The sequence below is a fragment of the Corythoichthys intestinalis genome, chromosome 1 (genome assembly GCF_030265065.1).
Source record: "Corythoichthys intestinalis isolate RoL2023-P3 chromosome 1, ASM3026506v1, whole genome shotgun sequence".
Lineage (NCBI taxonomy): Eukaryota > Metazoa > Chordata > Actinopteri > Syngnathiformes > Syngnathidae > Corythoichthys > Corythoichthys intestinalis.
This window is the reverse complement of record NC_080395.1, coordinates 62,848,763-62,870,502: the sequence shown is the minus strand read 5'-3', so window position 1 is coordinate 62,870,502 and position 21,740 is coordinate 62,848,763. Positions and strand designations below refer to the sequence as shown.

At 39.2% G+C, this 21,740-nt stretch overlaps 1 protein-coding gene across 3 annotated transcripts in view; it reads left to right on the top strand.

The window, feature by feature from the left end:
* dagla (diacylglycerol lipase, alpha) overlaps window positions 1-21,740 on the top strand; it is a 61,525-nt gene that overhangs the window by 26,311 nt on the left and 13,474 nt on the right. For all 3 annotated transcript variants that reach the window (XM_057834747.1, XM_057834755.1, XM_057834739.1), the window contains 17 exons: window positions 3,147-3,248; window positions 3,577-3,788; window positions 3,919-4,020; window positions 4,193-4,331; window positions 4,430-4,517; window positions 6,366-6,500; window positions 6,656-6,733; window positions 7,921-8,045; window positions 9,898-10,048; window positions 11,690-11,773; window positions 14,747-14,824; window positions 14,960-15,040; window positions 15,238-15,380; window positions 16,195-16,263; window positions 16,342-16,414; window positions 20,525-20,733; window positions 21,094-21,220. In XM_057834747.1, coding sequence (XP_057690730.1) covers window positions 3,154-3,248; window positions 3,577-3,788; window positions 3,919-4,020; window positions 4,193-4,331; window positions 4,430-4,517; window positions 6,366-6,500; window positions 6,656-6,733; window positions 7,921-8,045; window positions 9,898-10,048; window positions 11,690-11,773; window positions 14,747-14,824; window positions 14,960-15,040; window positions 15,238-15,380; window positions 16,195-16,263; window positions 16,342-16,414; window positions 20,525-20,733; window positions 21,094-21,220 — 1,989 coding nt within the window. In that variant the 5' untranslated portion in view covers window positions 3,147-3,153. The remainder of the gene's footprint in view (window positions 1-3,146; window positions 3,249-3,576; window positions 3,789-3,918; window positions 4,021-4,192; window positions 4,332-4,429; window positions 4,518-6,365; window positions 6,501-6,655; window positions 6,734-7,920; window positions 8,046-9,897; window positions 10,049-11,689; window positions 11,774-14,746; window positions 14,825-14,959; window positions 15,041-15,237; window positions 15,381-16,194; window positions 16,264-16,341; window positions 16,415-20,524; window positions 20,734-21,093; window positions 21,221-21,740) is intronic.

Here is a 21,740-nt window from a genome sequence, read left to right as displayed (position 1 = left end):
AGCACAAAAAGCCTTCCTGTAAAACTTACAAAAGGCAGAATACTGTCTGAGCGGGACATGTGCGTTAATTGCGTCAAATATTTTAACGTGATTAATTTAGAAAATTAATTACCGCGCGTTAACGCGATAATTTTGACAGCCCTAATATATAATATATATATATATACAGTATATGTGTGTGTATGTGTATACACACTCACACAATGAGGGTATTAAATCCTTTAACTAGATTAGGTGTATGAATGCCCCCCTTTTTATGTTGCTAACTTGCTACCATATTAATCTGAACCCATTGGTTAGCATCATATATCATTGCATATTTGCTGCAGTGTAAATCAACTTCAGCCAGCCTGCTTACCACTTTTAACCGGGCAATGATGCAGCTATCTCTTGGCATTTTAATTAGCGTTATTAATTTGTGTCGGCACATAGCCAAAGAACACTTTATATAACTGATGACTGTGCTATTAAATGTTGGAAGAAGGCAGGTACTGGCAATTTCTTAATGGCTAAAAACTTATTGAGTCACACAAAGCAAAACATAGTCTTAAGTTAGGAATTTCCTGTCTTTGTACAGTCTGTATTTATTGTTTTTAAAATAGCATGATAGGTTGCATGCTTTTGTGCTGTTTGAACAAAAAAAAAAAAAAAAAAAAATCTCTCAACAGTTGTACTGATGTAGCTCACAGTAAAGACTCCAGCATGGGTTTGCATTATAAGGCCTCCATCAGCCTTTCTGTGGCTCCTTTCTTCCTTTCCCCCTTTCTGCGGCTTTGAGTTTTCAGTTCATTTAAGCCCAGAGGCAACTCCAATAAACTATCTGCTGTGCTTTTCAACAAAGAGATGACCAGGGTAATGTCAAGGAATTTTATTGTACAGTGTATGTCATAGTCTAAGCATGTTGTTTTTTTCCACTTTATTTTCACCAAATAAAATAATCCTCAAAAGCTCATCTTGAACTTGTTCTTATATTCTTTTTTCCCCCAAGAAACCTGACATTACCTTTTTTTTTTTCCCTTTAAGCGGCGATCCATTTATTGAACTGGACACTACTGTGAAGTGTCAAATATTCCACTCCAGTGGTCCGACTTCATATTCCAGATGAATGAAGTGGACATGAAACAATGTAACAAGTGTGACAAGATATTTGCTTTACACAGCAGGATCTGTTAAACATTAACCAATTAATGCTTGTTAGTATCTCTACCTGGTTTTTGCATTATCCCTATATGACATTAGATAACAGCATCTTAGTAAAGTCATAGTTCATAATACAGTTTTCCACAGTACTTCACAAGTAGAAGCTGATTCAGATTTCAGAGCAACATTTCAGAATTTACAGCTTTCTGGGTTTCTTGATCATAGATTGTCAAAAACACGAGGAAATATCAGTCCTTTATATTGTTACCACAATCATACAATCCTGTGCTTAAGAAAGCACCTATACCAAAAATAGATATACCTGCCCCCTTCTGTTTTCTCTTTTTATTTACAAGGCTACTTTCACATTGCAGGTCAATTCCAATTTCTTTGCCCACATGCAACACGTTTTTTTTTTTTCCTCGTGCAGTGCGAAAATTCAAATTAAGAGATTTTTCAAATCCAACTTGGGCTAATTCGTATGTAGATAAAAATAGGATATATATTAGACTCCTCGGAAGTATGAGCATATGAATGTGACCTATACGTATGTCAGCAACAAGTACGGTAATAATATTAATAATGCAATGGATTTATACAGCACCTTTCCAGTACTCCTTATTTTACATTATTCACTCACATTCACCTCCCATTCACACACTCATTCATATACTAATGGATGACTAATGCCATGCAAGGTTCTGCCTAACCTATTGGGAGCCAATTAGGCTTCAGTGTCATGCCCAAAGACACTATGACAGTGGGCAGTCGAAACCAGGGATTGAACTGCGCTACCAACTGCCGCCACAGTCGTCCTTGAAATTTGCTACCTTTGTTCAACAAAACTAGCAACAGACATGAACCACCAAGGGTGGACCAAAGACCTTAAAATACATTTCCTTCTTGTTACCACAAGTGAAGCTATCAGTTTAAATAAATAGATAAAACTGGTAGCATGAAGAAAGCTTTCAAATTGCCACAAAATCTTGACAGAGGAGACCTCCAGAAGGCACCATATTTACTTCCCCAAATGTGTGTCACAGTGTGCATGCATTTCATTTTGTGTCAACATTCCGTTCCAACTGCAAGTAACATGTTTTTGCAATACAGTAAACTAGACCAAAAAAAAAAAAAAAAAACAGATTGGAATTAAAAATCTGAACTGCCCCGCAACGTGAACAAAACCTGAAGTGGCAGTTCAGGTTCTTATCGTCAGTGCAAAGTGGAATTTAGAGAACGATCTGTACAGAAACTACAGGAAAACTAAAGGAAAAGAATTCAAAGAATAAGAAATGGCTGAAAAAATAGATCTAATGGTCACATTTGACACACTTATGAAGAAGAATTTAATGTAAAATAGCAAATTTTGAAATTCTAGTCTTTAGTGTCCATGTTTTTGACTAATGAATCCTGATTCGGCATGACTAGTTGCCATTGCAACATGGAGTAATGTTTTTCAATTATTATAAAAACGTTTGTTCCTTTAAGATGTATCCACCTACCAAATGTGAACAAAAACTACCATAGTTTACAACAGGACCAAGTATTTTTCTGGTAACTCGCCACCTGTATGCATCTGGTTGCAATGGTAGCCACACACTATAATACATTAGAATGTATACCATTGTATTTCTTAGATCTCTAGCAACGTGCCCATATACAGTATTATGGTTTTATGAAGTTTGAATGAATGAATGAATGCTTTATTTTGGACAAGAGAAAAATAAAAATAATTTTTAAAAAATCTGACAAAACCAATGATATACTTAAGATAACAGCAACAATACTTAAGACAAAAATAACAATAATAATAGATATAAAAATGTATTCATTGTGTCCTAAAAGGAGTAGGATGAAGCATTTGCTTCTCAAAACCTACCCCGCTTTTCTATTCCTCAATTATATCCGTCCGCCCTATTTAAGTTTTAATAAATTGTTCATGAAAATTTTTGTATTGGTGTGGTGCCCCCTAATCACTCTTACCATTTGATTTGACTCACTTACAGGGCAGTGATGCCTGGCATGGTGATGTTTCGGCGGCGCTGGTCAGTCGGCAGTGATGACCTGGTGCTGCCTGCCCTTTTCCTGTTTCTGTTACACTGCATCTGGTGAGCCTGTTTCGATCATACCATTACTCATTTGTTAACTGAATGGTTAGTTTGGGGTTTATCCTCTACATCAGGATTCACTAAGTCCGAACCTCGGTGCCAATTTTCCTGTCGTGTTTTCCACGTCTCTCTCCCCTAACACACCTGAATCAAATGATTATGTCATCAGCAACCTCCCCAGAAGCCTGATAATGATCCTGATTAGTTTGATTCAGGTGTGTTGGAGGAGGGAGAAATGGAAAACACGACAGGAAAAATGGCCCCGAGGTCCGGATTTAGTGGACCCTGCTCTACATGTTTCATGATTTCACTGTGGTGTCATTTTCAGGCTGGTAGTTCTGTCCGTGGTTCTGTTTGGCCTTCCCTATGGGTCAGATCAGTCCTGTTCTATAACACTGGTGGACCATGGTCGAGGCTACCTGGGCATTTTGGTCAGCTGCCTTATCTGTGAGAGTGCCATCATGTGGTTGAGTATGAGAGGCAGCATCCTCTACACACAGCCCAGGGAAGCTGTGCAATACGTCATCTATATCAGACTCGGTAAGTTGCCCCACTTTAGGATATTTATCACTTTATTTTATATTTTACTTTGTAGTTCTGTGGTCTTATTTTGAGGGGGGGTGAGTTTAATTTTTAATTTTCTCGTATTGATTATTCCTGTCTCTCCAAGCCATTCTCCTGGTAGAGCTTGTGTATGCAGTTGTGGGAATTGCCTGGCTTGTTCAGTATTACCAGCCATGCTCAGATGTCACTGCCAAAAACTTAGCTTTGGGTGAGTCAAACACCAACTTCTGGTAGCTTGCTTGTTAGAATGTTAAAATGATCGTATGCCCCACTGTAAATTTGAATTATATTTATAGTCGTTCATCATCTGTTGCTCCAAATGGCTGTCATTGATAATTAAGCTGCATTTGATTTATGTATATTCTGACATTCTTTTTTAGGAATTGTTGCATGCAACTGGCTAGTAATATTCAGCGTCTGCATTACACTTATGTGCACATTTGATCCTACCGGTCGGACATTTGTCAAACTGAAAGCAACTCGCCGGCGTCAACGAAACCTTACAACGTACACACTAAGGTACGAAAAATCCTGTTTTTTGGAACACGTTCAGAGATCCACACTTTCCTTGTAATCTGTTTTGGGCCTAGTTAACCATTTCCCCTTTGCACATATAGGCATAGACTCGAGGAAGGCCAGGCCAGCAGTTGGAGCAGGAGACTAAAATTTTTCATGTGCTGCACAAGAGCACAGGATACACAATCAGTAGGCCACATCAGTTTACTGAAATAGAACGTATTTAACGTACACGCAGAGGTGGGTAGAGTAGTCAAAAATTTTACTCATGTAAGATTAGCGTTACTTCTGAATAATATTACTCAAGTAAAAGTAGTCATCCAAAAACTTACTCAATTACAAGTAAAAAAAGTATTCATTGCAAAGAATACTCAGGACTGAGTAACATTTGTGAGTAACTGTTTACATTGTCATTATTTTTTAAAATAATTGTAGATTTTTTTGTCCTCAGCACAACTTCATCTATATTAACGTATTATTATACTGTGCTATGGCCTATTACTTGACAGTATTAGGCCAAAAAGATGACACAAAAATCGTCGAATTCAGACCAGAACAACGCTACTGTATGAAACGTCCCCTGTCCAAACAGCATGAGTTCCCTCTAGTAGAGAAAAAAGTGTTACCTCTGTTTAGTATAATGAAGATGTGGTTATTACTGCGACATCTCATTTGTGGAACTGAAACACCCACTGTCGGCATCTCTGGTAAAAAACATAAAGTCAATAAGTAAAATAAAGAGGAAAAATGTAACGACTAGTGTCGGCCAAAGCAGCTGAGTAAGAGTAGTGTTTCTTCATAAATCTACTCAAGTAAAAGTAAAAAGTATTGTGTGGTAAAACTACTCAAGAAGTACATTTTTCTCAAAAAGTTACTCAAATAAATGTAAGAGTAAATGTAACGCCTTACTACCTACCTCTGCGTATACTGTATATAACGGTACACAGGGAGTCTTCGGTTTACAAATGTACTGGCATATGATGTTTTGAAGTGATGAACGACACGCATTGAAATACCATAAAATTCAGGTTTTAATTTACCACTTTTTCCTCAGCGTTAGCCCCTCCATCTTAAAAATATGGAGCTTTTTCACTAATCACATGATCAAGTCATTGATTTCGTTATTTACTTTTTATTATAACTTTTCATTTCTAATGTTGATTTACTAGAAATTATTTATTTGACATATTCTTGTTTACTGGCTACTTTTTTACTGTGAAAGGTTGGTTGTCTGTGGAGCCTTTTGGGATCTTTTGACTTATCACACACAATAGCCACTGTCAGGTTATGACACACACCAATGGAGGAAGTACAGCATGTGTATTGTGTGGCCACAAAACACTCAAAGGACCAGTGGTAGTGTGTGCAGTACATGTTGTTTTCAAACTGCATAAGAAGCTCAGTTACCACCGCACTTAATGCTATTCATTGTATCGTTTTATACTTGTGACTAGGTGACAGGGTTGACTTATCTTTATTGGGCCAAGTTACTCGTTTTGCATGAGGAAATCTCACGGCACGCCACCAAATACAAACATCACTGTGTATGAATAATGATATAACTTCTCAGTCTGTTAAAAGAGATTGTCCTACTCAGTGTGAAATCTTTTCTTGATCCCAAAGCTGTTTTATTCACAGGAAGTAATGACATACTGTATATCAAGTGTCACGAATGGAAACAGGTAGATAAACGTATGCAAATCATTTTCATATATATTCTGCCTTGGCAGGGTTCTTGAAAAGTGAAAACTGCACCTTGCTGTGAATGTGAAAGTTTTTTTCGATTTGTGTCATGCGATTGATTGCTGACCAGTTCTCTCGCCCAAAGTCAGCTGGGATTGGCTGCAGTAGCACCCCTGCAACCCGAGTAAGCATCAGTGGTACAGAAAATGGATAAGTTTCAGACAAAAGAAGTGAAACTGTATAATTTGCCATGCCATCATGCCACTCCCTTGTAAACCGACGAACCCTGATATCCATCTTTAAATATGTCAGAAATGCATAGTATGCCCTAACATCTTTTGCTGTCCTCTGCAGGATGCATATTCAGAAGTGGCAAGCCTCTTCGCAGAGTTTTTTAGAGATTTAGACATTGTTCCTAGTGATATTATTGCTGGCTTGGTACTCCTGCGTCAGACACAAAGGTCTAAAAGATCATCTATCCTTGACCAGGTACTTCAATGTGTTTCTAACACTAGTTTTAACCGTACATGTTACAAATGTCAGCCTCAAGAAGACATTGATAAAATATGCCGACTGTATGTAGACACATTGCCAATGGAGGATTATTTGAAATGGCATTGTTGTTGTTATTTTTCGCTCAACAGAGCAACAACGATATTTTAGCCTTCCTGTCCGGTATGCCTGTTACTCGGAACACCAGATATCTGGACCTTAAGAACTCGGTGAGTCTTCAGCTATGTCTATGGTCTACAGTGTATCACAAAAGTGAGTACACCCCTAGCATTTCTGCTGATATTTAAGTAGATCTTGTCATGGGACAACACTGACAAAATGACACTTTGACACAATGAAAAGTAGTCTCTGTGCAGCTTATATAATAGAGTTAATTTATTTTCCCCTCAAAATAACTCAAAATATAGCCATTAACATCTAAACCCCTGGCAACAAAAGTGAGTACTCCCATAGAAACTATGTACATCCCTAAATGTCCAAATTGATTACTGCTTGTCATTTCCCTTCCACAATGTCATGTGACTCGTTACAGGAGTGCTGTCAGCATTGCTGGAGAGATTGAAGAGGTGGGGGGGTCAGCCTGTTAGTGCTCAGCCCATACGCCGCATTCTACATCACATTGGTGTGCATGGCTGTCACCCCAGGAGGAAGCCTCTTCTGAAGACTGTTCACAAGAAAGCCCGCAAACAGTTTGCTGAAGACATGTCAACAAAGTACATGGATTACTGGAACCATGTCCTATGGTCTGATGAGACGGGCGGACTTTCTTGTGTACTGTCTTCGGAAGAGGCTTCCTCCTCGGGTGACAGCCATGCACACCGATTTGATGTAGAGTGCAGCATATGGTCTGAGCACTAACAGGCTGAACCCCTACCTCTTCTATCTCTGAAGCAATGCTGATAGCACTCCTGTAACAAGTCACATGACATTTTGGGGGGAAATGACAAGCAGTACTCAATTTGGACATTTAGGGATGTACGTAGTTTCTATGGGGTGTACTCACTTTTGTTGCCAGGGGTTTAGATATTAATGGCTACATTTTGAGTTATTTTGAGGGGAAAATAAATTAACTCTATTATATAAGCTGCACATAAACTATTCATTGTGTCATAGTGTCATTTTGTCAGTGTTGTCCCATGAAAAGATATACCAGTACTTAAATATCTGCAGAAATGTGAGGGGTGTACTCACTTTTGTGAGACACTGTATGAATAGATTAATCTAAAGATGAACAATGCTCTCATTAACACTTAACTCATAACCAATTTTGTGGACCAGATGGACGAGTCACAAAGACCCAACATTCTGAAAACCTATTTCCATTCCACGTGTAATGGTGTAATTTATTTTGTGTTTGTTGCCTACTTGAGTATCTGTTTTTTCTTATCCCATCCAGACTGAAATGGGCATGTACAAGGACGTGTGCTACTACATGCTCTTTGCTCTTGCTGCATATGGTTGGCCCATGTACCTAATGAGGAAGCCAGCTTGCGGACTTTGCCGCCTTGTTAGCACCTGCCCGTAAGCACTCAAACATAAACCCGCACAATTATGAGTTACGGTAGTTTCGCTTATGAATCAACATTCATCAACAATTGCTAAATTGTAATCCTCTGAGACTGAACGAATCAAGTAATCTTATTCAGAATGCAATGTTATAATATATTTTACATTCACTGTTGGCCAATAGTATTGGCACCCCAGCAATTCTGTCAGATTATGCTCAATTTCTCCCAGAAAATGATTGCAATTACAAATGCTTTGTTAGTAATATCTTCATTTATTTGGCTAGCAATGAAAAAACACAAAAGAGAAAAAAATAAATAAATCATTATCATTTTACACAAAACTCCAAAAATGGGTCGGACAAAAGTATTGTCACCCTCAGCCTAATACTTGGTAGCACAACCTTTAGATGAAATAACTGCGGACAACCGCTTCCGGTATCCATCAATGAGTTTCTTAAAACCCTCTGCTGGAATTTTAGACCATTCTTCTTTGGCCAACTGCTCCAGGTTTCTGAGATTTGAAGGGTGCCTTCTCCAAACTGCCATTTTCAAATCTCTCCACAGGTGTTCTATGGGATTCAGGTCTGGACTCATTGCTGGCCACTTTAGAAGTCTCCAGTGCTTTCTCTCAAACTATTTTCTTGTGCTTTTTGAAGTGTGTTTTGGTTCATTGTCCTGCTGGAAGATCCATGACCTCTGAGGGAGACCCAGCTTTCTCACACTGGGCCCTACATTATGCTGTAAAATTTGTTTGGGCGTCTTCACACTTCATAATGCCATGCACGCGGTCAAGCAGTCCAGTGCCAGAGGCAGTAAAGCAACCCCAAAACATCAGGGAACCTCTGCCACGTTTGACTGTGGGGATCGTGTACTTTTCTTTGAAGGCCTCATTTTTTTCCTGTAAACTCTATGTTGATGCCTTTTCCCAAAAAGCTCTACTTTCCTCTCATCTGACCAGAGAACATTCCTCCAAAACGTTTTTGGCTTTTTCAGGTAAGTATTGGCAAACTACAGCCTGGCTTTTTTTATTTCTCTGTGTCAAAAGTGGGGTCTTCCTGGGAATCCTACTGTAGAGTCCCTTTTCATTCAGACGGCAACGGATAGTACGGGTTGACACTGTTGTACCCTCGGACTGCAGGACAGCTTGAACTTGTTTGGATGTTAGTCGAGGTTCTTTATCCTCCATCCCCACAATCTTTTGTTGAAATCTCTCGTCAATTTTTCTTTTCTGTCTAGAGTGGTTAGCCACAGTGCCATGGGCTTTACACTTATTGATGACAATGCGCATGGTAGACACAGGAACATTCAGGTCTTTGGAGATGGGATTGTAGCCTTGAGATTGCCCGTGCTTCCTCACAATTTTGCTTCTCAAGTCCTCAGACAGGTCGTTGGTGTTCTTTCTTTTCTCCATATGGTACACTTAAGGACACAGGACAGAGATTGAGTCAACTTTAATCCATTTTAACTAGCTGTAAGTGTGATTTAGTTATTGCCACCACCTGTTTTGTGCCACAGGTAAGTAACAGGTGCTGTTAATTACACAAATTAGAGATGCATCACATGATTTTTCAAAGGGTGCCATTTCTTTTGTCTGGCCAATTTTTGAAGTTTTGTGTAAAATGATAATTATTTATTTTTTCCATTCTCTTTTGTTTTTTCATTGCAAGCAAAATAAATGAAGATTTTACTACCAAATCATTTGTAATTGCAATCATTTTCTGGTAGAAATTAAACATTATCTGACAGAATTGCAGGGGTGCCAATACTTTTGTCCAGCAGTGTACCTTAAATGCAGGTTCATTTCATTGCCAGTTCTTATTTCTTAATCTTTGTATATCTTATTTACCTCCTCCCTGTTTGTCCAGCTGCACAACTGTTTCTGGCTCACGTTTGTCCCAGTCAGTGACAGTGGAGGAGGACAATTGTTGTGGTTGTAATGTTTTAGCCATACGCAGACAATTCTTGGACCGGGAGCTGAAGCAGGTTCACATAGTCTACACTTCCTGCCATGATGCGGTTCGTATTTTATCATCATAGCAGTGGTAGTTTTAACTATACTGTATACTTTCTGTATTTTAGCAGGTGATGTATTTATGAGACATTAAATGACATTTTGAAAAAGTTAATAGTGTACAAGGAAGCACCCAGACTTGCAGTTTACCTATACAAACATTTGTGAATTAATAGCTCGTGTAAAATGCTTGCTGAATTTCAGTGTGATATCTACAGATATTCTCCAATGGAAACGGAACGTTTCAAACACTTTAAAGCAAATGTAAATTAGGATCAGACCAAGATGTGGATAACAGAAATTCTAAAGTTAAAGACCAGGGCAGAGGTGCCACGTGTTGGAATTTCCACTGCGCTGCTGACTCCACAACTGTGGCATTCTAACTTCGTCTGGTATTAACATCGGCAGTAAAAATGAGGGACTCATGGCAGATGTTTCCATGGCTGAGCAGCTGCATAAATGTAATACATCACGAAACACAAATGTCACATTTTGAATAAATGATGTTCAGTAGATTATACAATCTCTGCTTTCTCGCTGTGGAAGCAAATTCTGTCAAGTGACAAATCAAGCTTCGCTACTACACAATTGGCTTACATCATTAACGTGTACAAATACAATGAAAATTTTAGTTTTAAGTTCACTTCCTTTTGAGAATTCAAACTATGGCCTGGCAATTAGAGAAAAAGAGTGTAAAATCTTCTATCTTAATACACAAATGTTTAAGCCAGGTGAAAAGCTAGTGCAGATTGCTAGATCTGTATTTTAGATTAAATTTGCGACCTTGTGCATCACTAGCACAGTCACTTTTCCCGATATTTCTAACATTAAAGAGCTCCTGGAAACTGACTGAAATTCCACACACTTGTAGTAGAAAGGCAAAATACATTTGCAGCTCCTGTAACATTAATAGATGGTTTTAATAATAACTCCCAAGTGTTTCTGATACGCCTATTACGTTCCGTCAGTGTAATAGCACAGTTTCAATATAAATGTCACCTAAATAGCGCAATTTTGCATGATGTCAGTGCATTTTTTTTTCTAAATCCAGACAACCCAAAATTATAATAGGTTGTGCGAGCAGACTGCAGAATTTATGTGCAGGGATACCCCTGGTATTGTGGAGGTGATTCATTGTATCAAGACACATCCTGGTCGAAACAGTTATATGGCAATGGCTTTAGTGCCTTTTGTAGTTTTGGCTACCATTTGTATCTGTTTCGATAATATTTCTCACACAACAGTTAAATGGCTGAGAAATGGGGAATAAAGTGAGAGTTTTCCAGTCTTAATGGGTGTCATCGTTCAAAGAGACTGCTTTGTCAAATGTGTTATTGAGTATTTTTCATGCACAGAATTTCAAGACACTAAAAACATTTTTTGGACTGTAACTACTAATATTTTACATCTTAAAAAATAGCCTAGGGGTCAGTCTAGGTAAAGGTTTTGAAATTATTACCATTTGATGTGTTCGAGCGGGTTATTGTAATCAAACATGTTATGATGTTCTTGTAATTTTCCTCTGCATGAGTTTTTTAAATGAGTGAAACCTCATCAAAAGTAACACATTCAAGCTTTGGCCCTTCCTTGATGTTATTCTCCCTTTTATCAATTTATATTCTGTCTTCTATTCATTTTCCACTCAGGTGTACGAGACTCCCTTTTTTGTGGCAGTAGATCATGAAAAGAAAAAGGTTGTCATCAGTATCAGAGGAACTTTGTCCCTCAAGGTGATCATTGGCTTTGCTGCCCTCATCTTTTCTCATTGTACTTTCCTACAACCAAAGAAGTACTCAGATTTAAGATGTCCTATCTATTAACCCTGAAGGGAAACTAGCACTCTGGTATTATCTTATAGCTGTGACTACCAGATTTCTACGGGCTATTCGATTGTAACTGCACATGCACGAAAGTACATCATTTCCTCTTGAGTCGGGACGGCACTGTGACTTTATTTATATTCAATATCCTTTTACGTTACCTATACCTATAAGGCCATCTCAGCTTGAGTGGCACAGGTTTCCACCACAATCGGGTAGCCGTTAGGCCTGCATTATGTATCGTTTGAACATCGCAATGTGCGCGTGAGCAATAGTCCCTTCGCAGGACATGCAATAGGTTTTTTGTTGGTTTGATGTTTGGTACACGTAAACTTTTGTTTTGCTTAATAAAAGAAGCAAGTGTGCAGAGACATGGCCTCTTAGATCCATATATATATATTAGATCCCTTAGCCTGAATTAAACGGTATTATATGAATACAGGTACTCCCCGGGTTACGACGTACTCGATTTACACGATTTCGACTCTACGACACAGGAGTCTCGTCCGCCATTTTGTCTTCAGTCTTTTTTTTTTTTTTTAGTCGCGTAAACAGTACCTTAGTGTACCTCACAGTACCTCATTTTTTACTTTATTGATATGACGTGTTCTGTCGTCAGTATATGTGAAGTTTTTCAGCTTTACAGAAAGCAAACAGTACAATTGTGCTTTTTGAAGCTTTTGACTTCCGTCACCTTTGACAATTTGTAAAGCTGTAATACACATATGTACACTAATGTTCAAAACGACACGCCTTTTAACAATAAAACACAACAAAAAACAATTGGTGTTCAAACATCCATTATAAATTTAGTAGATTAAATCAACCCTAATTTGCCTAACAGAAGTCTGCTATCTTAAATGCTACGAATGCTAACGTATTTACAATTCTAATGGCAAATCACTCACACATAACTTCACAAACTGTAGCTTTGAACTTAATTACAAGTGCATACACGAACATATATTAGCCGAAACAACTTACAGCCTAAAGTGGGCCAAACCAGAGTGCAGCTGTCCTTTATCAATGTCAGACGAGTCTGCTCATCAGTCTTACAGTCCAGCCAGACCCAACGCTGCCACCAGAGTGCAGTGTATCCATCATTAAACCAAATACAAACTTTTGGACTTTTTGGATAGTTATTTTGTATGGCTATGTAATGGGTTAATTCCAACTTAAGTGGAAATTCAGGTCACGTCACCAGTGTAGGAACGGAACTCCTTCATAACCTGGGGAACTACCTGTACAAAGTGGTCATGGTGATCCTAAACAGAGCTATTCAAGACATCAGCTGAAAATTCTTCTAGTTTTAATATCGCAATATATACCCCAAGCCCCCAAATAGTTGCAATGTCATTTTTTTCCAGGATCATGCAGCCCCAGTAGCCGTATTCTTTCGGTAGTTACTAATGACTATCCATCTATACCAGGGATCGTTAAAACAGTCCTCAAAGGCAGCTGTGTTCTAGTTTTTGTTCCTACTGATCGAGCACAGACAATTTAACTAATGTGTTTTCTGGTAAAACAAGCAGCACCTGTCTGCAATCAACTGATTACACTTGTAAGACAACAGATGAGTAAAAAGGTCTTCTTGTTGGAAGGAAGTCCTGCACCCACTGCAGTGCAGGATTAATACTTCTGTTCTATTCTAACAATTCCTAGTGGTTTGGCGTCTCCTGATCTATACCATATTGACCATAATGACCAAAAAACGCCTGTTCAAAAGATACTTTGAACCCTTTACAGGGCAAGTGAGTATACAGTATGGAATCTTGGAGCAAATTGAGCTATTGTTAAATCCAGTATATTTTATTTCTTGCATAGTGTTGGCATCCTCCTAATTTTATAATTGATAATTCGGTTAAAAGTAATGTCAAAACTATAGCTCAAATATGCTTTTAAATAGTATTTCATTTAACTTGAGATGTGACAAAATGTATACTGCAACGTTGTGCGTGTGGTCACATGATTTGTCGGAGGGAGGAAGGGGCAGGTTTTCAAGTTATGCAGTTCAGATGAAGCCAGATCACGAGGAAGCGAGACAATTTTTTGACCAGCAGCACAGCTGATTACAGCAGCACATAGATAGACCATCTTATTTCTTTTTATTTTTATTAAAATGTTTAAAGACAAAGTCTTCCTGTCTCCTGCGTCGACTCATCATTTGCCTGGCTTCAAGGTGCTTGTTTGATATATTGCACCAACATATATTAACGTTGTATGAGTCAACTCGGATATTTACACGATTAATTTTTAATTGCACATTACCTCATTGTCTCATACATGAGTTTTTTTTTTTTCATTATTATAACAGTAAATCTAAGGATAAGTGTGCTAAATACTACTTTTAAATTTATTATTATACAAAAATCCGATTAATCGCAATCTCAAAATGATTTATACTGCGCATTAACTCATTAATTGTCTGGTTTAATATGAATTCATTAATAAGGGAGTACATTTAAAATAAAAGTGTGCTAATTATGACTTTTGATGAATGAATTCGATATTATACACAGTGGGGTTGTTCATGATCATGTGTGCTTCACATGCCGTACCGGTTTAAAACAGTTTCTTTCTATCACTGAATCTATCACACATTTATTTGTAGTGTAGCCCCGTCACAGCTAAGAGGAAGTGATGCTCTTTTGCGGATGCGGAGTCACGATCGGGTAGCCCGTCACAATCAGGTAGTGATAATGCCTGTGATTGAAAGATCAGAGATGTGTCACAGCCGTGTCACGCGACAAAGCACTCATCTCACGAACCTTTAATCAAATTTTAAATGATCATTTTGCCACACTTCTCTTAAAGTTGTAGTACTTTACAGTTTTAGCCAAATGTTTTTTGTACTTATTTTGACGTGTTAACATGTATCATCAGGATGCCTTGACTGATTTGACGGGGGATTCTGAGCGTTTACCGGTGGAGGATCAGCATGGGACTTGGCTTGGTCACAAGGTTAGAATTTTTTTTTTTTGCTATATTAAATTGTCACAGGATAAGCACTACAGGAAGGATTACTTTGACACTCGGTGCATAAAAATTATTTCCTCTGTTGCACTACATTTAATCCTTCTGTATCTCTTGTCTTAGGGGATGGTTTACTCAGCAGAGTACATTAAGAAGAAACTGGAGCAGGAAATGATATTGTCGCAAGCTTTTGGAAGAGACTTGGTACATGAACTCAATTTACAATAATTGTATGGATGATTAATGGATAAGAATAAGGTTCATACTTGCGTATGTATCATTTGAGCCATGGAATAAAAACATTTAAAAAAGAAAAAAAGATAATGATGAACAATGATGAAACGAATGTTTTGAACATATTTTCAGTGTGCCACTGTGATGATTCAGCCTATCTCTTATAGAACAAGGGCACCATGCATTATGGACTGGTGATAGTAGGCCATTCTCTTGGTGCTGGCACTGCTGCTATTCTCTCTTTCCTGCTGAGACCTCAGTACCCCACACTTCACTGCTACTCTTATTCCCCACCCGGTGGCCTTCTTAGGTAAGAGTTTCCTCCCCTTTTGGACAAAAACATAGCATTACGTCATGCCTGTTTACATTTTTACAGTCCACTGAAGAAACAAAATTGCTTAACTGTACCGATCTGACCTATTCATTTGTAAGAAACCAGACTGGACAATGGGATGTTATTAATTGCAAAATGTATTAATTAACAATAATATAAAGAAAATACGTTACATTAATACAGTTTTTTTTCCAGTATTCAAAGAATACTTCATTAATATGACCCCTTTAAGAGTCATCAGTCTCTTCCTAAGCCCTAAAATCGGTGAACAGTTGTCTGATCTAGTTCGTTAATAAATTAGGAAATAGGTTCTTCATTTGCTGCGCACTTAAGCCATGTGGCAGTTTCGGCATCAACCACTGGGCTTTAGTCACAAAATTACCAGCTGCAATCACAAATAGTGCCAGCCGGTAATGTTATGGCTAATATCCGTGTCAGTTGAGCCGGCAAATTGTGTTTACCCATACAGTAGTGCTGTGGTTTAGCACATTTGTTGAAAATTATAAAAGAGACACGGTATGAGAGAGTCTGAATGATAGTAGAAATCCTCAAGAAATCCTCAAATACTGTTTTCTTCCTCCTCGCTATGAGGTTTTGTAGTTCTTAATTGTACTAAGTGATATTGCATGTGACAACGGCAAAAGCATTTGTTATGGTCTGTCCCAGTGAGCTTTTATTTCAAATCACATTGGATGGAATTTGATGAATGAAGATATGAATAATCAGTGTATGCCCAGCAAATTTCTTCTCTATTTCACTTCCTGTATGATTTCCCCTTCTTGTCAACCAGTGAGGATGCCATGGAGTACTCCAAAGAGTTTGTCACCTCTGTAGTTTTAGGCAAAGACCTGGTTCCAAGGTATCAACTTTCCTTGTAGATTGGGATTCCGCTCCTTAGAGACATGCACTTGAAAAAGAGACATCTTTTGTCTTCCAGGCTGGGTTTGTGTCAACTGGAGGGATTCCGTCGGCATCTGCTAGAAGTCCTACAGAAAAGTAACAAGCCAAAGGTAGGCCACTGCTTTTATCAGCTCGACTGGACATGAATGTAACATGGATTTGCAAACACTATTTCACTATAATATTCAAAAGCCCTAACTGCAAAATCAGTGTTGCCACGGATTTCTTATATAAGTAATTTAAATACTGATTACTGATTAAACCTCAAAAAAGTAATCTAGTCTTTTTCTAGATAATCGTTTTATCAAATTTTCTCCTTTTCCTGCTTCAACATAAAAATGACAACAGAAAAATGTCATCGCATGTAATTGAATTTTTCACATAAGGCTTAATCTTATAGTTAACGGGGGTTTAATTAGTCGATGGAGTTGATTTCAACCACCATTGACTCGCGTTAGCTTAGCACCTCTGGATCCCTGAAACTAACAAATAATTGCCTGGTATTCCAGACTCATCGCTGGAAGAAGCGATTGAGTCTGGCGACCGTCCGGCAGATCAAATTCCGAGGGCGGAGCAAGCCACAGCTAACAGACAGCGGAGTGGACCAATCAGCGACGGGCAGACGTGACGTTGTTAAAGCGACAAGTAATTAGCATGAGCGGAGAATGGAGAAGTTTATTCAACATGACTAGCGCGAGCCATGTTGACTGTTGTCAATGACTTGTTTCGATGTGGTTTTGGTCATTTAAAACTGTTTTTACCGCGGATTGGAACATATTCTCTGTTCTCCCATTCGCCATCTGTGTTGTTGTAAAGACGACTTTCATCGCGCAAGAGTGACGTTACTCGTTAAGAATACGTCACGCAAATAAACGAATCTGATTGGACGGTTGATTTTGGACCTTGCTGGAGAGGCCGTTAATGGGCTGGGTCCCAGACTATTTCTCAGTGTTTGAAAAATACAGGAGGAATAGTCTGGTTGTGCCAGGCAAAACAAATAACTGATAAACTGCACGAAATTTGTTCAAATCAACTCCAATGACTAATTAAACCCCCGCTAACTCCAAGATTAAGCCCAATGTCAAAAATTCTGAACTTCCCTTTTAAAATAAAGACCTAGCCGTTAAAATGTTGTCTATAAAAGTCGTAAAGCAATAAAACAAACAACAAAAATTAATGAAATGAGCAAGAATCCTACAATGTATTTCATAATGGGTCTAAACCATTTTTCGAACAGATCATAAGACTAGCACCTTAGAAACTATCCTTTGCTTTGCTTAGCCAAAACTACACCTGAGGAGGCAAGATTGATATTTAATATTTCTTTAAACCTAAGCTTTCAAACGCCACCAACAACAACTGAGCTTGAACGGTTGATTGAACACAGTGTAAAGATGTGTATACTACTAGTATGTATAATCGGCCTGAACGATATTGGAAAAAACTATTGCTGCGATTTTTGGGGGGTTTGCGATATATTGCGATATTATATTGCGTTATTAAAAAAAATGTATATATTTTTTTTTCAAGAAATTTTCACAAGATGACTTAAATAGCTGTTTGGAAAGACTTTAGATGACTCACCATCACCACAGTGTACAGTCATCCCTTGTTTTATGTGGTTAATGGGGACCAAAACCCGCCGCGATAAGTGAAAAATTGCGAAGTAGCGCACCCCCCCATTTTTTTTTTTTTTTTTTTCCCCCCCCAGATTTAGCATTGGAAAGAGATACATATAAGACATGTTTTTTTCTCACTTTTCCCCCCAAAGTGATTTAAAAAATGTATGTAAATAAATGTTTTTTTAAGCACTTCAAATGACATAATTATGATAAGTTTTAAACATAACTGTCCAACCAAATCATTTTTGAACAAAAATTAATTGATGTAGCAGATAAATGCTTGGCTTTATTAAATGCTTCTGTTTAGCTGTGACCGTTGAAGTGACATGTAGAAATTTCAAACTCCTCATGATCACTTCTGGCATTTAAATGTCTCCAACGTCCCTACAGTACACACATTCATTCCAGCGGGGCTTCCTTACAACTGTTTAACAAGTTAAACGATGATTGACAGATGCCCGTGTGAAGTCTGCTTCTTTGGCCAGATCAAAGCCATCGTTGTGCCACAGTGACTGAGAGGATCAAAAGGCTGGGAGAGGGAGGGTAGGAGGCTGTGTGCAGACCAGAAAGTGAGACATATGTGGATCAAAAAAAAGAAAAACTATCGCAGTGCTTGCGATGGGACTATCGCGCACACGCACATCGCGATGGCGATGTTTAAACGATATATCGTTCAGGCTTAATGTATACAGTATTAGGCAAAAGTTTGGAACTTTGGAGACACCTCAAAGGTGGATACTTTGAAGAATGTAGAATATAAAACCTGTTTTTAGTTATTTCACTTTTTTTTTTTTTTTTGCCATTCCACATGTTTGTTCATAGTTTTGATGTTTTCAGTGAGAATTTACAATGGTAGTGAAAATATATAAAAGGTGTGTGTCCAAACTTTTTTTTTCTTTTTTAACCTGTCCTGCTCAGCTGTTTGACACGGAGAATGGAAGTCTAAGTGCCCGGATAGTCTCAACAGTTTTAATGTTTCACATTGAGAGTCTGACATACTCCCTTTCTGATCATTCAACATACCTCATTTATTATGACAAAACAGCGAACAGGAAAGGGTTATGGGGGAACAGAAGAAAAGAAACATAACAGAAGAAAAGAAACACAACAAGAAATACATTGAACGCCTAACTACACTAACTACTAATATGTGGATATATGGTGCTATCGTCAGCTGAATGTATTTCCGGTTGACACCATGTGGGGGTCCTGTTGACCAGGGAAAGAGGGGGAAGAAGGTGGGGGAGTCTATAAGCTAAGTGATAGAAAGGGGTAGAGTGTACACAAATCATCTCTGTGATTTAGAACCCAGTAATCGTGTGAATCCCTAGTGAGTGTAAGCCCGTTGGCAACCGACCCCGCGCCGCCCCGCCACCAATCCCGGCACAGGGACCCCCCACCCGAGCGTGCCCAATAACATTCAGCCGCATGCGGGCCCTGCCGGGCACGCAGCAGCCACGCAGACGAGCGGAGACGCCACGTGGGCGCAGTCACAGGGCCACGGCCCCCACCCAGCCAGCCCGGGAAGGGAGGGCGGGCCCTGGGGGGGGGGGGGGGGGCGGCGCAGCCCATCCCTCCTCCCACAGCCCAGCAAAGCCCCCCCCCACCGGAATCCAGGGTGGTCCCCCGGGCCACCCACGCGCCCACCTACCGGCCCTCGGGGATGGCAAGAGGGGACGCACCACCAACCACCATGCCCGTCCCCAACCCCGTCCGCCCACCCGGGCCACGAACCGCCGCCGCAGCCCCCCAGCCAACACGGCACGGGCAGGGCAGGGCAGGGTCCCCCGCCGTAGCAGGCAAAACTTCCAAACTTTTAACTTTTGTTTCAGAGTCATCAACATGTTTTGCCCCCAGTCCCACAAAACTCCGCCTATAATTACAAACTCTAACTATAAAATGTACATAAAGGCTGGTTACAAAGTGTAGAAGTGCTGGCTGTCTCTCTACCTGTAGGCTTTGTTGCGAGTTTTGTCGTGTTTTGCTGCAATTCCAAGTACTTCCTTGTTGAATGGATGTCGATGATTAATGAATTGGATGTTGAGTTTTTAGCGGTCGACAGTCTTTTTGAGCCTGCACAAAGTTTGCAACGCACGGAGATATTTTTGTCATCTTTACTGGACAGAAATGTAAAGTAATGGCTGTTTTCCCAGTGAGCAAATGCAGCCGTTTGTGGTATAACTCCTGCCTTTCACTGTTAGCATTCTGACGAGGCAGCGAGGCTTTGGTTTTGACCGCCGACGCAGACAGCGCTCAAACAGTATGGTAATACACGGGACCCTTTTTTTTTTTTTTTTTTTTTTTTTTTTTTTTTTTCCCGATGAGAAAACGTGAGATGTGATGTCACTCGCAAACTCAAGAGCAATATTTTCTATTCAAATGCTCTTCGTACATGACTACAGTATTCTTCATTCTGCATACATTATGAGGCAACAAAACAGTGGACTGGCACTAAGGAAACTAATTTTAATCAGATTGCTGGCTTGAAAAAATGAACGCGTTAGATTGCTCGTGCCTGAAAGAAAGTAATCAGACAACACTGTGCAAAATGCAGTATTTTGTGGATGGAATTTAGACCATGTGTTTTTATTGCCACAGTGGAGGATCATTGTGGGGGGCACCAAATGCATCCCAAAATCTGAGCTTCCACTTGAGGAGGAGGATCCGCCATCTCAGCAAGCAGCACCCCCCAGCAGTCGCCTGTGGCTCCACCCCAGTGATCTCAGTATCGCCCTCTCAGCCTCAACCCCTCTCTACCCTCCTGGTCGAATCATCCACGTGGTGCACAACCATCCTCCAGAGACTTGGTGAGAAAGCTTATTTCAGAACTGCACACTTCTTTATTATGTGTCAAAAATTAAGGCCACCCAGTGTTTTTTTCCAGTTCCTTCTCCATTGTAAGTTTTTACCAGAGAAATGACAGTGGGACCTTTCTGTATAACTAACTGCATTTCGAGTTTTGCATTTTCCCATATACTGTACTTGCCTGTTTGCTTTTGCCATTGATGGAATTATCCTAACTGAGCTTACCGGTAGTTGTCACATTTGGATTTTTTGCTACATTAATGCCTCCTGGAAGAACAATGAGGTGGATGTTAAATTTTAATACCTGTTTTTACTTTGCCTTATTTATTTGTTAAAAAAATAATTCTCACCATCTTTTGTAGCTGTGGTCAAGAAGAACCAACATACTCAGCTCTATGGGGGGACAACAAGGCCTTCAATGAGGTCATCATATCGCCTGCCATGCTTAATGAGCACATGCCTCACATGGTGATGGAGGGTCTAAACAAGGTCTGTTTTCATCATGTGCATGCTGGTGGTTTGGTCTTCACTTGCGCGGTGCTGGGTTGTCATTGTAATTATCTAATTGCTGAGTGAAGGTGTTTGAATGGTATCTAGCAATGTAAAAACATTTTGATTGAGTTTACTATTTAATGGGGTATTACCACTGTTCAAATGATAATTATACACAGAGTCACAGGCAGATTCTAACTTAAACTAAATATCTCATGCTACAGAGCAAAACAGAGCATCCCACTCTCAAAGATGTTGTTTTGCTCCATAGCTTTGAGGTGTAATATCCATTCAAGGAGCACTGACGAAAGTAGTAAACAAAGCATTTTGCCATTATTAAATGGTGTTCAACTAATAAATTATTTTTTTAAAGTATTACAATGATTTGTTATCTTGGAGATTGAGTGTCCTTGCTATCCATTTATAGTCATCAGAAATATGCAATATCACAGCGAAAAAAATAAAAAGCAACCTTCAATATTCAGTGGTATGCCCTATAAGTGTTTACATTGATATG